Below are 22,141 nucleotides of genomic sequence, written 5' to 3'. Positions count from 1 at the left end.
TCAAGACTGAGACAACTACTATTTGGTATTCTTCACAGACACGCATGCCTGGACTTACAGTTAATGAATAGCTTCCTGCTGGGTTTTTTGGATTTAATTTCATTCTCTTCAACTTAGCTCTCAACACCGTATTTATTAGAGATCAATAATCACATTATTGTGTGCTAACAGATGCCTCTAACACTTAAATAATTCTCTCAAGGTTTTGGGAAGCCATAATGGAAGCCATCTAATATTAGTCATTAATACTAGCTGGCTAAGGGATAGTGGTTTTTTAATTTGCATACAGAACCGCCCAATTCTCTTCCCGGGACAAACACTATATTAATCAGGGTCGACTATCTTCTGTAACAAATGATCCCCACATCTCCATGGCTTAGTACACTTTTCACTGGAGAAAGAATGGAGGATGCGGGGTGGGTGGGGGGTTTTTCCAGGGGCTGCTTCTGGTTGCCACTTCCACTACATCCCATTGGCTGGCACCCAGTGGCAAGACCTCCCCTAACCGCAAAGGGGGCTGGGAAAGGCAGTATAGCTACCTGCCCAGGAGAAGGAGGACATGACTTTAGTGAGCACCTAGCCACTGAATAAAATTGAGTCTGTCATAAACACCAAAAGAAATTGTTAGGCAAGAGGAAAAAAAAAAAAAAAAAAAGGGAATTCAATTTAAAAGGGTTTTTTTTTTTTTTGGGGGGGGGGTACCTGGGTGGCCCAGTCAGTTAAGCGTCCGACTTCAGCTTAGGTCATGTTCTCATGGTTTGTAAGTTCGAGGCCTGTGTCGGGCTCTGTGCTGACAGCTTGGAGCCTGGAGCCTGCTTTGGATTCTGTGTCTCCCTCTCTCCCTGCCCCTCCCCTACTGACACTCTGTGTCTCTAAATAAATAAATAAATAAATAAATAAATAAATAATTTTTTTAAATTAATGACAAAATTGAACCTTATGACCTTTTATTTATAGTAGCAAATCTAGTGAGAGTAACAGGTGTTCTAAATTCACGTCATCTTTTTACAAGTTACAAACAGCTGTCTCAGCGTCAAAATTTTTTATTATGGGAAAATACTCACAACGTGAAATTTAACATCTTTAAGTGTGCGGTTCAACAGCATTAAGTAGGCTCACACTGTTGGTCTACTGTCACCACACTCCACCTCCATTTTTTTTCAGCTTCCCAAACTGAAACTCTGTACCCATTAAACACGAACTCCTCCTTGCCCCTCCCTCCAGCCTCGGAGAACCACCATCCTACGTTCTGCCTTCATGAATTTGACCGCTGGAAGTGGAAGCATCCAATATTTGTGCTTTAGCGTCTGACTTCTTTCACTTAGCATAATGTCTTCAACGTTCCACTGGATGCACAGACCACATTTTGTTTATGCATTCATCCACCAATGGACACTTGGGTCGAACCTTTTGACTATTGTGAATAATAGTGTTACCAGCATGGGTGTGCAAATACCTGTTCACGCCATGTTTTCACCTTTTTTGGATACACACCCAGACGTGGAGTTGCTGGGTCATTTGTTAATTCCATGCTTAATTTTTTGAGGAACTGTTCTACTGTGTTTCACAGTGGTTGTAAAGTGGTAACAGTTCCAAAGACCAACTTATCATTGGCTTCTACAAAAGGTTGCAAAGGCTGATTTGTAAAGGGAGAGTCTCCATTAAAAAGTCTCTGGAATTGGGGGATTATGTGTTTTCAATTTAGCTCTTTAAGAACTGGAAAAGTTTTAATTTCATTCTTCCTTTGCCTCTAAATGAAGTACCAAAATATACTGAGTAATTACTTGTGTTCTCTGGGAGGTATAAAGAATAGGAATTTGATAGAAAAATGTGTGATGAAAGTTCTGTCCTGGCCCTCTTGTGACATTGGTATCTAATAGATCTCCTGGAAATGATGGGACTAGTTTATCACACCATGACTAAAAATTAAACCAAGAAAATCTCTGTAGCACTGTCAACTTGAACTTCCAATTAACAGTTAAAACCCGACAGCCACACCATTTACAAACTGATATCATTGGCTGTGCTTTTTTTTTCTGCTGCTCATCCGATAATTATCTGGCTTACTTTATATTTACCTCTTTGGTTTTTTTTTTTTTCTTTTTCCCTATAGACTATTTTTGTGTAAATATTTAAAACAACTAACTAAGGTGATGAAAACCTGAGTGCTTTCCAGAAGTTTAACCCAACCAGCGAGGGGTTTGGATGTTTGGTTTTGATTTCGTTCTCTCTGCCAATTTAGGGTTTCTGAGTACAAGTACTACCAAACTTCAAAGATACCATGAAAATGAAAAGCAGGTACTGTGGATATGAGAGCACGTTTGAACTAAACCCTTCTCTGACAGATTGATTTGGAAACCTTTGGTTCCTTAGTAATATGATTTTTAACTCAGCTATTTCATCACAGGCTATGGCAGTACATTGATGTTCTAGGTTTCAAAAACTATCTCCAAGTTAAGCTTTTCCAGGAGGAAAGGCTGAAAAATGAAGTTGGGCACACGGCTTGATAACAGATTATCATTTTGGACAGCATAACACCATACAGGACCCCTTTCATCCATTCTTGCCTGCCTATCCTCAAGCCTCGCGGATTTGGGGGGCCCGCACGGGACAATGTTTATTTTAATTATTTTTCAGTAAGACAGCATTTGCTGCTTCACCAACAGTACTGCTTAAATCACCTATGATGTGAAATGGAATCATACAGTATATACTCCAATACTGGATGACATCAACGTTTTTCACTGTTGCACACTGGATTGCTGTGGATTTCTCTCCCTTTGTTCGAACAGATGTGTTCACAATAGTTGGATAAAATTCCCAATATAAGACTTCTACGTATTAATTGGAAGTTTCCTTGAAGCGATTTCTTTCAAAGAGAAATAAAATCTACACTAGCTTCTCTTTAACACCGTCTTTAGGGAGTAAAGCCATACAAGTGAGAGCCTGCATGTGAAATCCGTCACAAACCTTGTACAATGGGTGCAATGTGGGCGGTGGAGGATTTAGCAACTTCCATAAAGAAAAGCTGACGTCATTTTTTAACATGAATCTTGTGTATAATTTCACTTCTGGCAGCATAGACTAGTAAAATGCAAAGCATGATAAATGATGGACTTTTAGTCCTCTCTTTTTTTATTTTTTTTTTTTATTTTTTTTTTAAATTTTTTTTTTCAACGTTTATTTATTTTTGGGACAGAGAGAGACAGAGCATGAATGGGGGAGGGGTAGAGAGAGAGGGAGACATAGAATCGGAAACAGGCTCCAGGCTCTGAGCCATCAGCCCAGAGCCTGACGCGGGGCTCGAACTCACAGACCGCGAGATCGTGACCTGGCTGAAGCCGGACGCTTAACCGACTGCGCCACCCAGGCGCCCCTTTAGTCCTCTCTTTAACAGCCATTGTCAGGTACACATCTTATATGGCTTCATGGTTGCAGCACGGGCAATCAAAGGGGTAGCCAGCACTGAAATCTCTCTAGAAGCTTCCCTCCATCCATCTATTCACTAAACAATCTCCGTGTGAGCCCCAGTCATCCCTAGTGATATTGAACTCTCTCAATACTCTTTCCTCTGGAGTTCTTAACCTCTACATTTATTCTTATCTCTCTCATTCTTGGGCCCTATTTTTATTCCCTTCCCTATTCCTAGGATTTAAGCAGCCACCTCCTTAAGGAACATTGCTCTCCTTCAGTCTTGTCCCCCTGCCTGTCCTTCACCAACCAAGTTATAGTTTTACCCTCCTTAAAACACAGACACACACACACACACACACACAGACACACAGACACACACACACACACACACACACACACACACACACACACACACACCTTCATTTCCTTTTCTCTTCTTTTTCTGACTGAAATATATCAGTTTAGTACCTAGCGTCTTACCAAAGTGCCCTGTTCTCTACCAGGAAGGTGTGGTGTAGTGACATCGACCACAGCACGTTCTAGCCCTGGCCTGGCACAAGGGACTTCTCTTTCGGGATCTGTTTTCTTACCCGTAATTGGAAGAGGAAACGATTCCACCACATGTAGGCTGTTCGAAAAAATTAAGCAAGATAACCTACACACAGTACCTAGAGGAGGAGAAATGGCTTCAGGAAGTATCATCATCATCATTATTATCGTTAATTATTAAACGTTTACCTTCCTTCCAAACGACACCTGGAGATTCTTGCCATCTGAGTACTCATCCTCTTTTCCCCAGAATTCAGGATAAAATTAATTGAATACAGTGTAATACCTAAGGGTATTGTCCCGTATCGCCGCGACTGTTCCCAGCACTAGGTGTGGTCGACAGGTGCACTCACTTTCCCTAAGCCAGCTGACACTGAAGCGTAGGGCCACTTCAAGCGTCCAGACTCTGCTGGTAAGGATGAGAAACCTCAGGTCCAGGGACATGAAACAATGGACAATCAACCCAAAGTCGCTTTGCGTTCGGAATGATTATCCAAATCCTGTTCAAGATACCAAACTGCCAGTGCACCCCCTCTGATCCGTTATCCTTGGAGGAAGCTACAATAGCTACTAAAGCCTCCATGTTCCAGGCTTTTCTACAGAGACCTGGGGTCTGGGGAAAATGCAGCTGCTTCCTTTCCCCTTGGGGAATCTAGCCCCTAATTCTTTCGACTCAGCTGAACTCGAGGGAGACGAGAAACCTCTCCTTCCGGGATATTGGGGGGCGGGGGGGTATCTACAATAGACTCTCACGCAGAGAAAGTAGGCTTCCAGTGCGGCAGCTGAACGGATCCTGCAGCTACCAGCCTACTGCCCGCTTCAAGGTTAGGACAGGCAGCCGACAGGAGTGAACCCGGACTTGGACGGGCGGCGGGCGGCGGGCGGCGGGCGGGGCGGGTCCTGGGCCCGGGGGGCGTGACCTAGGGCCGGGTAGGGCGTGGCAAGAGCCACAGGGCGTGACCTAGGGCCGAGTGGGGCGTGGCCGGGACCTGCTGAACCCTGCCCTGGGACCTGGGGGCGGGGAGAAGACTAGCCCCGAGCGTGAAGCGGGAGGGGAGTGGGGAGACCTTAAAGGCCCTGCACGCTGGCCCCGCCGAGGGCCCCGGGGGCGAAGGCGGCGCGCAGCGAGCGGAGGGAAGGTGCGCGGGAGCCGGGGCGGGGGCGTGGGGGCTGTGAGCCGGGTAGGAAGGGTGGGGTGAGCAGGGGAGCCGCCCCGGCGATGGTCCCCCTGGGGGAGAGAGGTTGAAAGCAATCCGCGCTTTGGCGAGCTGCTGCCTTTCTCCAGATGCCCTGCAAAGACGCGCGGATCGTGAGGCTGCGCGAGGCCTAGGAGGCTGGTCTGTGTTGGAAGTGGGTGGTTGGTTACCCCAAAGTCTAAAGTGCAGCGAAGCCTGGCTTGAAACCCGAAGCCGAGAGTCCCACGAGGAGCGAGGCCCCCGGGGGCCTCCAGTGGCTCCAGCCCAGTGTTGCTGGACAGAAATGCTGCAGGGGTTGTCGTCGGGCCGTTGGGCTGGGGGGGGGGGGGGGTGCTTCTCTAACATGCTGGTTCTCCTTTCCTGAGCTTTGAAATCACACCTCTAAGCCTTGAGCCTCAGCCTTGCCCTTTATTTTACCGCCTCATGGTTCTTCTGTTGTAAAGATATTCCAAACACACATAGGTGCGCCTCCCTTACAGATAAGAGCGCTGTGTTTACAGCCGCAACGTTGTGATATTTGTGGAGGCGCCTCGGGTTGCAGGGACACCTCCGAGGGGGACACATTTACAGAGGAGAGCTTCCGCCTTGTGTAAAAACGTGTCCATTCGCCCTCAAATCACTGCCACACTGGACGAAAACGACAAGCGTTTGCTCCTATCCGAAAGGACCATCGCAGTCATTGTCAGATAGAATGAGCGTCAGTGAGAGAAGCGAGCTAACACTTCTGACACCGACTTGGCCAGTTGCGTCTTATTTTGCATAGACAGCAGGGGTGTTCAGCAGTTATCCTAAAGGCCTGATGCAATTCCGGAAATAATGAACCCCTTTTTAAAAAGAAATCTCAGTGCACGCTGCAAAGAAAAAGGGATCGGACAACTTGCTGTGGAGAGCAAGGCAGCAACTTAATTTCAGAAAACAGGAGAATTGGAACACAAAATTCACAGCGCGCTGCTCTATGAAATTACGTTTTCCATGTGTGGAGGCTGGATGTTGCTTTATTCTTATGGGAGTTACAAAAATGTATGTAGTATAGATTGGGGCATGCATTTTTATTGCAAAATGCAAATGCATGCAAAATGCATTTTATTCCCATTCCTGGATCTTAGAATCGGAAGAGGAATGCCCACGCCTATGTTTTTCAACATTAGTGAAAGCTAATCACCAGGGGTCTTCTTCGAGCTCTGTGCCCTAGAAGTTCACACTTTACACTGCTCCTTGAGGTGTTCTCGTGATACTGAAGAGGAAGTTAAGGCATAGGGGTGAGGCCACACTGCTGGAAAGTTTAGGGGGAAAAAACCCATGTCTTTCCAACTCAAAACCTGTGCTCCTACCACTGAGCCCCCGTGTACTTTGTTTTTCACAAGTATGCCCCCGTCCAACAGGAACTAAAGATACGCGGGTAGAGGGGGCTATAAGACAAGTTGCTAGTTTAACGTACTCAGGACCCGTGAGTGGAATCTCATTCTATTTCCGATTCCAGCTCTGTGACTTTGCACAAGTTACTTATCTTTTCTAGGCACATGAAAGTAATTGATCTCTAGGTCTCTGCTAGATCGAAAAACCTATAGATTTGTGAAAATAATATTCCGCTTTTGCCACTTCATGATATTTTTGGTCACACTTGGTGTTGGAATTACAGGGTGGTCAGGAAGGGTTGGTTTATTCATTCAATAAATGTGCGTTGTGTAGCTGGACACGTACTGGGGCTGCTGCAATACAGAACAGGACAGATGAGGATTCTAGCCTCCAGGGGTATATATTCTGGTTAGAGGCAGGGAGACCTGAGCAAACAAAGAAGGAACTAACAAACAAATTAATTAACCAACAGCTACAAGTTGTGAACAGAGGGCTGTGATAAAGGGAAATGGAGCAGAGAGGTGGGTGGGGCACTTTAGATGTGGTGGAAAGGAGTCCTCACCAAGGCCTGCTGGTTTGGAAGGATGCGAAGGACCTAGTGAAGTTCCTTTCTTGCAGTGGGACCTGCTTGGGCAAAGGAGCCATGAAAGGACTTGGCGTGTTCTGGAAATGACCAGAACGTCTTTGTGATGGTGATTGGTGCAAGATGAAGTCGGAGAGACAGGGTGGGACCAGGTCATGCAGGGCTTTGTGCAGCCTGGTAAGGTCTCTAGATGTTCATCTCACAGCAACGGGAAGCCACTGAAGGGTTGTGGGCAGGGGAGTGACGTGAAGGTGGCTATGATGCAGCCCAAGTGAAAGGCAGAGGCAGCTCAGGCTGGGGTGGCAGTAAGAGTATTTATTGATTTTGAGAGAGAGAGAGAGAGAGAGGAAGGAGGAGGAGGAGGAGGAGGAGGAGGAGGAGGAGGAGGAGGAGAAACAGAGGGAGAGAGAGAATCCCAAGCAGTCTTCATGCTGTCAGTGCAGAGCCCCACACGGGGCTCGATCTCATGAATTTCGAGATCATGACCTGAACCGAAATCAAGATTTGGACGCTTAACCAACTGAGCCACCCAGCTGCCCCCTGACAAGCATATTTAAAATCACATGCTAACACCCCTCGAACACCCTGGCATTCCCATCCTCCTGTTCCCTTTAGTTTTCCCGCATACAACTTATTCCCATATGACATATTACACATTTTGTTTATAAATTATTTACTCCTTCCTATAAGAATGTCAACCACTTGAGGGCAGGGTGTGCATGTTTTATTTATGGCTGTTTCTCTAGCACCTGATGCTGTGCCTTGTGCAAAGTGGGCCCTTGATCCATTTGTTGTAAGAATGGATGTGATAAATGCTTTGGATTTTGATTCTGTAGAGCTTGCTGATGAATGGGATATGATCATGAAAGATAAGGAGAAACCAAGGATGAGTCTGAAGATGCTGGCTCAGAAACTGGGCAGATGTGGATGTTAATCAATAAGGAGAAGGCTAGAGAAAGAACAAATTGGGAATTGGGGGAGGGGAGATGGAAAGTTCCATTTGGTACATATTAAATCTGTGGTGTGTGGATTAGTTACCTATTACTACATCTAAAAAATTACCCTAAAATTTAGCAGAGCAAAACAACAGACATTCATTGCCTCAGGTTCTATGGGTCAGAAATTTGCACACAGCATAGTTGGGGAGGTTCCGGCTCAGGGTCTTTCATAACGTTCCAGTCAATCTTTCAGCCAGGGCTGTGGTCATGTCACGGTTTGACTGGAGCTGTGAGATATGCTTCTTAGCTTCTTCCATGGCTGTTGACAGATTTCAGTTGGCTGTTGGCCAGAGAGTTCAGTTCCTTGCCACATGGACCTCTCCATAGGGCTCCTCATGATGTGGCTTCCCCCAGGGCAAACGTTCCAAGAGGGAAAGAGAACCCAAGATGGAAGGCAGTCTTCTTTTAGAACCTGATCTCAGAAGTAGCATACCATCACTTCTGCTGTGTGCTGTTGATCACACAGATCAATCCTGGTGCAGTGTCAGGGGTGGGGGTGGCGGGGACAACACAGGGGTGCGAATACTAAGAGGGGTGGGGTTGTTGGGTGTCATTGTAGTATCTGCCTCCTACAGGGTCTATCAGCTGTCTAAGGGGAAATGTCATATAGGCTGGTGGGTATATTATGCTGTAGCTCACAGGAGAGATCTGGGCCACAGATAATTATTGGGGAATCATTGGAAATGTGTCACAGGATCCAGGGAGAGAATAAAGGTGGAGAAGGGAAGAGGATCCTGGACCCAGTATCGAAGAGCCCAATGCTTAATGGTTAGTGGAGTAGCAGCCAGCAAAGGAGGATGGCCAGCACAGCGTGTATTCTGGGGGTGACTTAAGGGAAAGATAGGTTTCACTGGACAAGTTTCCCCTTCCCTGTGAAGGGCAGAAAATAGTTTGAATATGGCGGAAATGAAAAGAATTTCTGGAACGATGCAATTTAATACAGTTGAAATGTGAGTAGTTAAACATTGACCCAGATAGAAACAGAGAAAAGAACATTTGTTTATTTTAAAGTTTATTTATGTAACTTTGCGGGTGAGGGGCACACCAAGAGAGAATCTCAAGCAGACTCTCCACTCAGCACAGAGCTTGACGAGGGGCTTGAACCCATGAACCGTGAGATCATGACCTGTGCTGAAATCAAGTCGGCTGTTTAACCGATCAAACCACCCAAGCGCCCTGGGATGGAATATTTAGAGTTTTGAGAAATCTATGGTTGCATCCTCAGTGCCCTGGCTGGGATTATAGTTGGTAGAGAGCCCCTGTGTAAAGATTTTAGAGGTTGAAGAGAAAAGAATGAGGGGTGTAACATAGGTAGAGCTACTGGCCTTGGAAAAGGCCTACCCTTACTTCCATATGTTCTATAGCATTACTGTATCAGGAGTCTTTCTCTTCAAATGTCTTAAATACCCCAGTGAGCCATACAATGACAATGGGAAAATTAATTCCTGATTCAGTGGTGTCCTGCTCATAGCCCTATGAACTTCACTGTTAATAGAAGGACCGAAGATGGTTGTTGTACATGTTTTTCACACACCAAATGTGGCCTCGTGCTTCTCTTTTCTTTAGCTGCTCTTTAGGGTGTATTTTCAGTAATCCATGTTTTTCTAAAAAGACTTTAATTAAAAAAAAAAAATCTCATAGACATCTTCCCTCACTTCAAAATAATAAATAAATAAATAAATAAATAAATAAATAAATAAATAAATAAATAAAATAAGGAAGATGGAGAAAAATAAAATACCTGCTCCCACCTGGCCACCTGGCATAAGCTGGCTCTATGGTTCTGTCTGTTCATGAAGGCAGTATCTGCCTGAATACAGATGCCTCTGCCTCATGGCAGCCGTTGAGTGTTATCCATTTCTCTGTCCCCTTCCAGTGAGGTATGGCCATGTGACTTGCTTTGGCCAATGCAATGTGAGTGGAGGGAAATGTCACTTCCAGGTAGACGCTTTAAGAGCCAGTGAGAAGTCTGTCACACTTTCTTTCCCTCTGCCGGAGTGACCACCAATTTTCTAGATAGTGGCTGTTCTGTCAGTTTGGCTCATGAAATGAGGGCAGTGAGCAGAGCCCCCTGTCAACCTCTGTTAGCCATAGAGAGAGCTAGAAATAAGCTTTTGTTGTGTTTAGGCCTCAAGATTTGGAGATGTGTTTGTTACCACAGCATAACCTTGCCTATCCTGACTAATGCACTCGGGTAAGGTCTGATCCATGTGCCTCCAGGAATTACTGGCTTCCAGTTTACCAGATACAGTGGGAGCCTAAGAGAGAAGGCACCCTGGAAGTCTTGCTGTTGTGACTCATGTTCCTCTTACTGTTGGTGAACAGCAGGGTACTTGTTTCCATAACGCTCAACTCAGCTTCAAGATTTTAATCAAAGGGGGCAAAATGGCATTTAGGTGTTCAATCATACCCTGTAAGGGCAGCTATTGTTAAAGTGTAAAGTACATAAAGGCTCAATGTCCAGAGGAATTAAGGTTCTCATTTTTATTTTGAAAAACACTACACACACACACACACACACACACACACACACACATACATATTATTTTTTTTAATTGTCAGCTCACTTCCAAGTTTTCCAACACAGAGAAATGTTCATGGGTTCAATGTTAAGAGATAATTCTTCCCAAGTGTCGGTATCCGCGGATGCATTTCAAAAATGATTTTGTCACCAAAGGACATTGGAAATGCCTCATCCATAAGCATTTTTAAAGGCATTTTTAAGGCATTTTTAAGGCATTCATTTTTAAATGAATATTTAAGTATGGTTTCCTGGCTATCTTACTTTTGCGCTAAACGCATCAGACCTGGGTTTTGCTCTCACTGTCCTGGAGGCAGTGTGTTCGCACTTTTACTCTGAGTTAAGCAGAAGTGAAGCAGGGAGCGTTTTGCTTTGGGCAGAGCCATGCGGTGCTCCTAGGGATGTTGGCTATAAATCCATTCTCCCTAGAGGTTAACAATCAAAGTTCTCCCCCTCTCTTACTCAGATGAGTGATATGATGATGATAAATTGCTTGGACATGACTGCCCCAAGCACTAGTGTGATGAATTATGTTGTTGAGGGCATGACCCTCAACATTGTCAGTATGCCACATTGAATATTGGCAGTATTCATAAATAGCCTCCTGCCAATTTTGGTCACCGCTTTGCATATTAAATTTGCTGTTTTCACAGGTCATGGTTCTTCGTTCTTAATCAACTCTGTCTTTCCCTGAATTCACTTAACCAATCAACCTTTTGTTTTTCTGTTCTCTACTCGCTAAACCGATGGGGCGTTCTCAGAGTTGTGTTCAGTAAACATCGAGTCTTTCTTCACAGAAACTGTTAAAATAGTTAATTATTAGTCCTTTTCACTAAATCTAGAGTAATAACAGCTTATCTTGCAGTGGCTTAATTGGGTCATTATTTAGCGTTTGAAAAGCACTTTGAGGAGAATATTGGTAAATACTGTTGTTAATTTAATGTTTCCTTGTAATTGAAAGTCCACTGCACCCGAAAAGTCCTCGGTATTACTATGTACCAACAAGGATTTCTTAGTACTGCTTACTGTTTTCAACATTATATATCTACTGATTTTTGAAAAATTTTAAATATTGTCATAAATTCCTAAAGTTATCATGTTTACACTGTCCCATTTCTACGTGTGTCATCTACTGTATTCATTACACATCTGAAAAGTTAAATGTTATGAGTCGTGCTCTCTAAAGTTTGGAGGAAATAGAAAGCCCAACCCCCAGTGCAGAGGTATGTCACGTGCTATCTTCTACACAATCTGTGTGTAGTATCTGATTAACTTTTCAGCAAGCTGACCTATTATACCCTGACAAATAACTGAGGTAAATAACGCTGAGTCCATATACTGAGCTATCACCTGATTGTCATTAAACTTTGTCGAAAAGGGTTAGATTGAATCACACGTGCCCGGCCAGCCCTTTGAACAAATTTTCTGCTCACTCTAGCCCCAGATTCCCCGGGTGTAACTAAAGGCCACTCTGTAGCTTGGATTAGGCAACCTCAATACTGAAGGTATTACTTTGCTAGGGTTGCGATAGCAAAGTAGCACCAGCTGGGTGACCTAGACAACAGATATTTACTTGCCGGCAATTCCGGAAGCTACAAGCCCAAGATCAAGGTGTTGGTAGATTTGGTCTCTTATGAGGCATCTCTTGGCTTGTAGATGGCCACCTGTTCCTATGTCCTCCCTTGATCTTCTCTTTGTCTATGTTGTCTGTGTCCTAATTTCTGCTCGTAAGTATAGAAAATGGTCATATTGAATTAGGACCCACCCCCAAAACTCCATTTTAATGTAATTACCTCCATAAAGGCCCTATGTCCAAATCCAGTTACATTCTGAGGTTAAGGCTCCAACATATAAAGGTGGCGGGGGGGTGGCACAATTCAGCCCATACTCCTGAACTATAATAATGATCTGTGGAAACTACCAGTTTTGGAGTTATTTTCGTTGCTTATCAAATCTGAGCAGACAGCTGACGACTACAAGCGTTTGGAGGTCTACTCAGTATAGGAGCTTCTTAACGTTACTTGGAGGAGGGCTTTATGCTTGTGACTAAAACAATGAAGTAATCTGATAAACATTGTAGCAACATTAAGTGAGTTCTGTATACTTTATTAAGATGCTAACCTTAAAGTGTACATAATTAAGTATACCTTGCCATCTGAACTACCACCAGCCAAATATTTGTTATAACAACTCGCCAATATTTTTACCCAGAATTTCCTCTCTGAACCAAAAACTTGGCTATGATTAGTCCACATGCTTGTATCATCAAAAAGGGCAACAGGATGTAGAGAGCACGGTGGTCCCAGCTCAGATCTCCCCCCCTAGAGGGGAACATCTTGCCCTCATGTTGTTAAACGTGTCGAGCATTTTTGCCTTCATGTTATCGGCTGAAAACATCTAAGAAAGCAGGAGAGTTTCTAAGGAGAGATGATGAGCCTAAGAAGCCAGAAAAGCTCTTACATTTGAAAAAAAATATTGGGAACCTGAAAGCATCAAATACCTCAATCTGACTGTTACCTGCCTGCCTCTAGTATGGGTACTATAGTTGTTTCTGGAAAGCTTTACAATGTTCCTTCAGAATAGAATAATAGTGTTTTTGTAATTCTAAAAAAGGTAGTTAATTAATAGCCAGAAACCCTTAGAGGATTGTTATATAGATCTCTAAGAGTATGTTAGTAATATTTGGGATAATTGGTTGGTAGTTTTGAATGAGCTGCGGAACATTAATTTTCCCCTTAAAAACTGTTTTCATTAGAATTTATTGTTGAAGCTGGGTGATGGATACCTAGAGGTCCATTATACTGTTCTCTCCACATTTGCAAGCTTTTGAAAATGCTCGTATTAAAAAGTTGAACTGAAATGATTTTTTTCTTAAAAAAAGACATGAATGAAATATATAGCCTCCTGCAATGCACCCATCATGGGCTCAGGGACAAATTACATTTGAATAATGAAGTTGAGTGCATATGTAAGACAATACATGTGTGAGTAGAAGGGTTTTTTTTTTTTTTACTACGAATGTCGCCATAGAAAAGTATTGTTGAGACCCTTATCTAGGAAAGGCTGTGAGAGTGTGTTTCTTAGTTGTGACCTAGATTATTTGCCACACGTTTTTATTTATCACTCCCTGGAGTATGGCATATCTGTCATTTCATGAGTCAATGCCTTTCTACCAGTCATGGAGTTGCCCCGGCCGCATTTTCTCCCAGTTGAGTCTTTTAGCTTCAGACACTTTCCACCTGTAGCTATACAAATCCATTTAACACGGGAATTCAAGAAGAGGGTGCTAGCTTCCAATGTCCCATGCCTGGCGAATACCTTCTGCCCAATACTTTCTATAAAAATGTCCTCTACTCCTGCAAGACGGGTGTTCACAGATTGCCACTAGGAAAGAAAAGATCTCTGCTGAGTGTACTTTGAGGAAAGTTACCCCAAAGCCCCGTCTCCAGCCTGTTGCTGCCACTGCCCATCCAAGTCCCCCCAGCTTCCACAGGGAGGATTAGGGACTGTCCCGGACCGCTCTAGTGAGTCTCACATTCCTGCATAAGTCGAAGGCCCAACATTGCTTTGAATTTGCCCCATTCTCATTCAGAGAAGTTCATCTTCAAGGTGTTCCTCTTTGTCTTGTGTAAATATTTTGGAGCAGCTTAGTGTATAAGAAGTAAAGAACCTGCTGTTTTGAGCACTCGCATTACTGAGCCTTTGGCCTTACAGACATATTTGATCTGGTGGGTGTGCGGGGAGGGGAAGGGTCCTGCAAACCACACCGCAGTGCTCCCTTTGGACATAATTCATTCCTCCCAGGCATTATTATTATTATTGTTATTGTTACTTTTGCTTTCTGTTTATGAGTGGATTTCAGTAGAAAGCTCAAAATATTTCAAGCTAAGAGAGCCAGGTTTAAAATGATCCCTGTGAAGATTTTACATAGTTCTCTATATTGTCTATTGAATTTCATTTAACTGTTAGATTTAAAATACATAAAAGAACACATACAGCTTCTAGCATTAGGGATACCTCATGGACCTTTGCTACCACTTACTCCTGACACAGTAAAGTCAAAGGATTAGTTTCTAAATTCCGTTGCTTTTTGATAGACCGAATCAGAATTGTAAAAGGTTTTTTTATATAGAATTTTCACAATGCATTATGTAGGGATGGTATAGTTTCTTGTGAACCTGTCTTCACTTCTTTATGTTTATCTCTGTGTTAGTAATACCTTGGCTGAAATAAATATTCCTTAACTATTCTTATTTAATGTAATGATTTCATACCATTAGCAGAAAGGAACGTTTCTTTATATGTGGTTTCTATACAAAGAACAATGTATTAAATTTCAGAGTTTTCTCTACTAAAATTGGAAAGCTTACTCAGTAGCTACACCATGTCTGAGCCATAATGCCCCAATTTATATTCTTTTTTTTTTTTTTTAATTTTTTTTTTTTTTTACGTTTATTTATTTTTTTGGGACAGAGAGAGACAGAGCATGAACGGGGGAGGGGCAGAGAGAGAGGGAGACACAGAATCAGAAACAGGCTCCAGGCTCTGAGCCATCAGCCCAGAGCCCGACGCGGGGCTCGAACTCACGGAGTGCGAGATCGTGACCTGGCTGAAGTCGGACGCTTAACCGACTGCGCCACCCAGGCGCCCCCCCAATTTATATTCTTGACACGATGTATCATATTTATATTTTTAAATCAACCTCATTTAAAATAATGTCAACAATTATAGGACCAAGAAAAAGGTCTAAGAGTGAAAAGTGGGTGATAGCTTTCCCTGCCTAATTAGAAGTCATGATTGGGGCACCAGAATAGCTTAGTGGGTTGGGTTTCTGACTCTCGATTTCAGTTCAGGTCATGATCTCATGATTCATGGGATCAAGCCCCACATCAGGCTCTGCACTGACAGATCAGAGCCTGCTTGGGATTGTTTGTCACCCTCTCTCTCTCTCTCTGCCCCTCCCCAGCTCACGTGTGCATGTTCTCTCTCACTCTTTGTCTCAAAATTAAATAAATGAACAGAGAAAAAAGTCACGATGATATTTCTGATGAATTAGGAGGATGTTACCCCCAGAACAGAAGTTAGTTCTTTGATAGGCCCAAGAAAAGAAATGTGTTACAAGACACTGTAGAGATATATGCCTTTTAATTTTCACAAACTCAGCATAATATTCATCAGAATGAATGAATTCATCATTCATTAATATTTATCAAGTTTGTCAAATTTGATTCATTCTCCTATCATTTTTAAAGCATGTTTGCTATGCCCAGGTACTACCTTTTCTAATTACTTAATATATTTTTTTAAAGTAACCCACTTTTTTTGCTTTGCCCTTATCCAAAACAATAATCTCCATAAAGTCAGAGGCTTGCAACATTAATACTTTTTTCTAAAACACATTAAAATAAACAAATATGTGTTTAAAACATTGTTTTAATTTTTTTAAATGTCTTATTTATTTTTGAGAGAGAGAGACAGAGTGTGAGCAGGGGAGGGCCAGAAAGACAGGGAGATACAGAATCTGAAGCAGGATCCAGGCTCCGAGCTGTCAGCACAGAGCCCAATGCGGGGCTCAAACCCACGAACCATGAGATCAAGACCTGAGCCGAAGTCAGACACTTAACCAACTGAGCCACCCAGGCACCCTTCTAAAACACATTAAAATAAACAAATATGTGTTTAAAAGACCTTAAATGCCCATATATCACCTAAAATTGGTTTGAACCACCAGTGGGATATATATCACACCTTCTGAAAACATTGACAAAACCAAGCAGATTATTGACTTTTTTACTTATCTCGCTGTCCACGAGGAAATAAAATAATCACTGGCTGTGAAGTTGGCACAAAACAATTTTCAGAATAGTCTCCGTACTTGTATTGTGATAATTAGAAAATGTGCACACTGTATATGCATGTGTGTATATGTGTGTGTGTGTGTGTGTATATAAATGCACATATATACACATGTACATAGGTAGATAATGGATCATTTTAGCTGTTATTTGGGAAATAGCCAAGAGTTCTCAAGTGCTTAGATACTGAGCATCATTTATTTGAGGCTAACAGAACCAGCATTATTTGATCCTGGCGTCTCTATTGTACTGTTAGTCGTAAGCATTATAAAGAGTGATAATTTAAAAAGTAATAATCTGACTTGTGAGGTATGTTTATTTCATTCTTCTGTCCATAATAATCTGAAGTTTATAGTAAAGTAAATGCTGTAATGTGGTTAGAGGGTGGTTCAGAAAAAGAATTAGAAAGATATCAATAGGTTTCTCATTTGTCATATAGAAATGTTCTGATTTTCGACTATATAAATATCCCCATTTATCTAATGTCTAAACAAGGTGAAGTCATGGGGAGCCACTGCACGAGTTCTTTACAGGTCATTTACTGCCTTTTTGCCTAGAATCGTGGAATTTGTGTCCGGAAAGAACTTTGGAGATCATCTTGTTTAACTCCTTTGTTTTATCTGGGAGAAAACTGAGGCTCATGTGCTACATTCGCCCAAAGACACATGTTGATCCTATCAACTTTTTGAAACATCTGTGTGCTTCGTCAAGCTCTAGCATTTCTTCCTTTTGAGGAAATAGTGATATGTTCATAAGAGCGTTCTGTTGCATTCTTACATTTCTGAAATATAGCAGCGGAGCATTAATATTTGGTGGTACTCTAGATATTTAATAGCTACTGACTATTGCTTGTGTCAAATAAAAGATGAACTCTATTGAACATTATCAGGAATGTTTTCTGTTGCCTTTAATACATTTGAGTGAGAAAGGAAAATGACGACATTTTCCTAAACAGTGTCAAGATATCTTTTACAAAATAAGTAAGATTTGTGTTCTTAAGGGGAGTACCTTCGGATTCAAACGTCTCATTCTTGATTCTTGATTTTTACTCTGTATGTCTAATAACCAAGCAAATAATAAGAAAAACTAGTAATCAGGGCTAATAAAAGTAAATTCTGATATGAATTCATAATGGCAGATGTTCCTGGGAAGAATGAGCCAGAAGAGTTTAATTACGTAGGATGCCTAACCAAGAGCCCAAGGAAGAATCGGGTGGCAGGTGCCCGTAGACTTTACCTATGAAAATTAAAAATAACTTCTGAAGGAAAGACAGCTAATTTTGTTTATGTAATACGTTTATATTGCTCTTCAGCTTGTTGGTAAAAGTAGTTTTGAGCACTCAGAGAGCAATCTTTCCCCTCGTCGTCTTCCAATTAAAAAAGCAGTATTACTTCTTTTCGGATACTGAGCCAGTGAGTAGCTCCAAGATCTCCCAGGCCCGCACAATTTAAGAAAAGGGAAATTAGCAACCCTTCCCCCTCAGAATGCTGTGATCTACCAGAACAAGAAGGCAAAGGAGGTCTTTAATAATACAAGAGACATTGCCAGTTGTTAATTCCTCCGCTGTTAATGCCATGGGAGCGCACGTATTCCCAATCTGCTGCCCGTGTGCTCAGACCCACAGCACAGTGTGTTCCTTCCAGCCGTGTTAATTTACGCATCCGTCCATCCTCAGCGCTTACCGGATGCCTGCTCTGGGCCAGTCAGGGTGCCGAATGCTGGCTGTGACGTTCTCACTCACACACCGAGCGGAGAGGATTCCTTGAGACTTACGATCATCTGTTTGCAATTCTCCTGTGGTGTCCCCAGACAGTACCAGATGATTAGAAGCCCCTCAAGTGAACACAATAGGCTGCCAGTCTTGCAGCGTGTGCCGTTCGTCACTGACACAACCTAGTCATTTAGCCCTGTGGCTTCAACCCAAGGAGAGTAGTAGGGGCTGGGTAGTGCTTTTCCGAGTAGGAGTTTCCTTTTGCTGGCCCTTGGTCTGATGCTTCGGAGACCGTCTCTGCTTATTCTCCTAGCAGTAAAGAACAAGGTCCGGCTTCCATTCTGTCCACCCAGCGGGGGAGATGTGTGCAGAGGAGACGCTTCCTGTCCAAAACCTGTTCCCGCTTCCTCTGGCCAGGAAGCCGTGGCTCTGGCCGTGGCCGCTACTGGTGCCTTCAGTGGCCTGCCTTCTCCGCAGGCTTAGTGAATGCGGAATGAAGACGCCAGCCTGACTCTTAGGAGCCCTGATAACGTGCATTCCATTTCTGTCACGCAGCCCTCATGTTCAGTCTGTTTAACCCTTTATAATTATCAACCGTTTCCCTTGAGGAACACCTTGTGTGGTTTGTTCTCACCGTCTGCTTAAATGCCGGTTACCAGAGTACTTTGTTTATTTGGAGCCTATGAATTGCATTGAGCTCTACGCTCTGTAGAACTTGTTGCGAACCTGATTAAACAGTAAACTCCTTGAAGACAGGGACTAGGGCTGTTTCTTTCTGTATCACAGAGAGGGACTGACCCAACTGATTACCACTGTTTGAGTCCTGAACAAACAAACACAAAGAAAACCCAAACAAAACCCGTCCATGGTGTGCAAGGGCGTCTGTTCAATTCAGGGTTGTGTCGCAAACCTCAGTGCAAAATGCACGCACTTTATTGCTGAGCATTGCCTTTTTTTTTTTTTTTTTTTTTTTGAGCTTTCCTACCACAATTAATCTTATATGGTAATGCAGTGACAATGAGATGATTTCTCCGGAGAATCTATGCTAATACTATTAAAATGCTCTTACCATGTCAAAATGATTGCAGTGGAAGGCACGTGGGGACCGTGCTTATGTGATTATGATATTATAGCGATGGGCGATTACCATAGGAAACTACTAATTCAACCCTGCAGGGACTTGCATTATGAAGCCATTATAACATGAGATTATAATGACACAATAACTCGGATGCACACTCGTGATGTGAAAACTAAAAGCTAATTTGAATGCGAGTAGTATTTCCATTAAATTGTAATTAAACACCGAAAGCCATGCTTGTTTAAATTTAAGACGGAGACCTCCAATCCAGAAAAGGAAACTGTGGGTAAAGGACGCACGCCAGGCATGAGCCGATGATGGTGAGAAACGCTTCCCAATTCGGCCCTTTGGTACTTAGTGGGTATGGAAACTCACAACAAAGTGGCCTCCCCAGACTTCTTCTGTCTGTGCTGGCTCCCATTACCCGAAACCAGTATCAGGACTTAGCCTCTCTGGGTAATTTCCTTCAGGTTATTCTCTATGCAAAGTATATACATTTTCTTCTAGAAAAAACACTGTATTGTGCAATGCTTTTAAAACCTACTTCTTAATTCTTTCTATCCCTCTCAGAGTCCAGGAGAATCCAGTTGCTAAATTTTTGTTTGTCTTTTAAAGGTCAGCTCAAGATGGATGATTTTACATGTCAGGAAACTTATATTTGACTACTAGGGAACAGTATTCGGTGGGGTTTATGCCATGCCATCTATCAGGTACAGGGTGATTCGGTAGTAAAATTTTCTGATTCTGTTAGAAACACTAGGTAGTCTGTTAACACTTCCCTCTGTTAGGGAAGACTGGTGCATTTCAGAAGCCACACATTTCTCGTTTATTCTCCACTGATAATCACTATCTGGCTTAGGTCAACATAAAGATAGATTATAAAAAGCAAGAGCTACTGCACTTGTTAGATATACACCTGCATTAGCGTGTTCAGATGTTATAAGGATGCACAACAGCTAATATATACTCCCTCCTAATTATGACTAAAAGTGGTTATTACTCCTTGGTTTAAATATAGTGAAGATGAGTTTTTGTTATTAAGCATTTCTTTTGCACTTAGATATGCTGTATGCTTTAGAGTTATTTTTATCACTACTTATTGCAACAGCCAATTTAAGCAGGGAAGTCTAAATTACTCGAGTCCTTATTTTTATAATTAGGAAGACGAAAGTGCAGTGCAATTAAATGGCCTGCTTGATGGCATCCAGTCAGCAGTGGGGTTGGGATAGGATTTTCTGGTCCCAGATAATTGTAGCTTCTTCCTTGGGCCATTGAGTGATGTCACCTCTGAATAGTACTCCCACGTTAATGGATACCAGGATAACTTAATGTGATGTTTGTAGCAAATATCTCCATGGTTAAAGGAAAGAAACACTTGCCTGTCAAATTGGGGAACTGGGTTCTATCTGGGGCTGTCTGGCCTTCAGGAGATCGAGCAGTCAGTGTTTGCACCTAAAAATGAAGTCATTGAATTAAATGATCTGCATGGTCCCTTTCTGCTCAAAAATTCTGAGATCAACTAGCATTTAACAGTCACTGAAATTTACATATGTTAATTATTTTTAAATATTATCATTTTAAAATAATATTTAATAAAATATTGATTTTACTTATTTTAAAACTATTAACCTAAATTCAAAACCATACCTTATTTAGATGCATTTCATAATTCAATGTGTTTTAGCAGATCTATAATTTGATTTAAAACTGCCTTTTTTATTTAGGGAATTTATTATAATTAGTAAAGCTACAGATGTAAGTCTATCCAAGGAGAAGATTAAAATTATAGTCCTTTGGTACACTGGCAATATTGGTAAAATATGTCAGAACTACAGTGAAATGAAATGTATAAGTATATAAACATATAAATGCTTTGTGGGAATTCTTAGGAAGCAGGTAATAGTGATGAGTAAGGTTCCAAATTAAAATATAGTGCTGGGGCGCCTGGGTGGCTCAGTCACTTGAGCGTCTGACCTCGGCTCAGGTCATGAACTCACAGTTTGTGGGTTCAAGCCCCACATCAGGCTCTGTGCTGACAGCTTAGAGCCTAGGGCCTGCTTCAGATTCTCTGTCTCCTTCTCTTTCTGCCCCTCTCCCACTCCCTCTCTCTCTCTCTCAAAAATAAATAAACATTAAAAAATAAAGTAAAATAAAAATAAAATATATTATTGGCTAGACAAACCTTCCTAAATCTTTTAGGGTACCTTACTTTTATGGGGGAAAATACATAAGCAATTACATTCCCTTTATATTTCAATACATACATGTGACTAAGGATTGGTTAGTTAAAAATTTGTTGTTTGCTTATAGAAAATGTTCCTAATTTAGTGAATCTTTTTTATCTAGAGAATTCCATTAGAGCATTTTTCCCCCTGCCATCTCAAAGATTGGAAAACAGAAATTATTGCTGTATGACCCATGAAGCTATTAGATTTGCCCTTGATCCCATTGTAGTAAATCGGCTTTCGGGAGTAGAGATAAGCTGTTTGTTATTTTTAGTGCATCAAATACTAGTCTTTCCCAAAAAAGAGGTTTCTGTGTCAGGTGCCACACTGTTTTAGAACTAGGCAAAATTTGTCATCTTGCCTTCTTCCCTAGTTCCATTAATAAAGACTGTCTTTTTGAGACAATTTTCCTCAAACTTGAGGCTCCACAAGTTGTCATCAAAATTTTTGAATTTACATTTTCATTTTTATGATAAACCAAACAATTTTAAGCATAGTCTGGATCAATATAACCATCATTCAACCAAATAATGCCATAGGATTTCATTATTCATATCTTTGTTTGTTTTTAACACTTCGGTGAAAAGAAATTATTGCCTAAAACAATAACATTTATCTTTTTTCACGATTTTTTTTTCCAAACTCGGATGTT

General features: G+C 42.1%; 1 protein-coding gene across 3 annotated transcripts in view; it reads left to right on the top strand.

Annotated features, from left to right (window-relative positions):
• Window positions 1-4,950: 4,950 nt before the first annotated feature.
• PTER (phosphotriesterase related) overlaps window positions 4,951-22,141 on the top strand; it is a 69,265-nt gene continuing 52,074 nt past the window's right edge. The window contains exon 1 of one of the 3 annotated variants that reach the window (XM_086714847.1): window positions 4,951-5,102. Coding sequence is in view for 1 of the 3 variants with exons in the window: in XM_086714846.1 (XP_086570972.1) it covers window positions 19,579-19,584 (6 nt within the window). In the remaining 2 variants the exon portion in view is untranslated. Of the gene's footprint in view, window positions 5,103-11,594; window positions 12,123-19,210; window positions 19,585-22,141 lie in introns of those variants that run through there. The other 2 variants (XM_086714850.1, XM_086714846.1) reach the window with 2 other exon arrangements.

This window comes from Puma concolor, chromosome B4, assembly GCF_028749965.1.
Source record: "Puma concolor isolate L17-30 chromosome B4, mPumCon1.1.hap2, whole genome shotgun sequence".
Classification (NCBI taxonomy): domain Eukaryota; kingdom Metazoa; phylum Chordata; class Mammalia; order Carnivora; family Felidae; genus Puma; species Puma concolor.
Note: the sequence above shows the minus strand (reverse complement) of the source record. Positions and strands in the feature narration are given on the sequence as shown.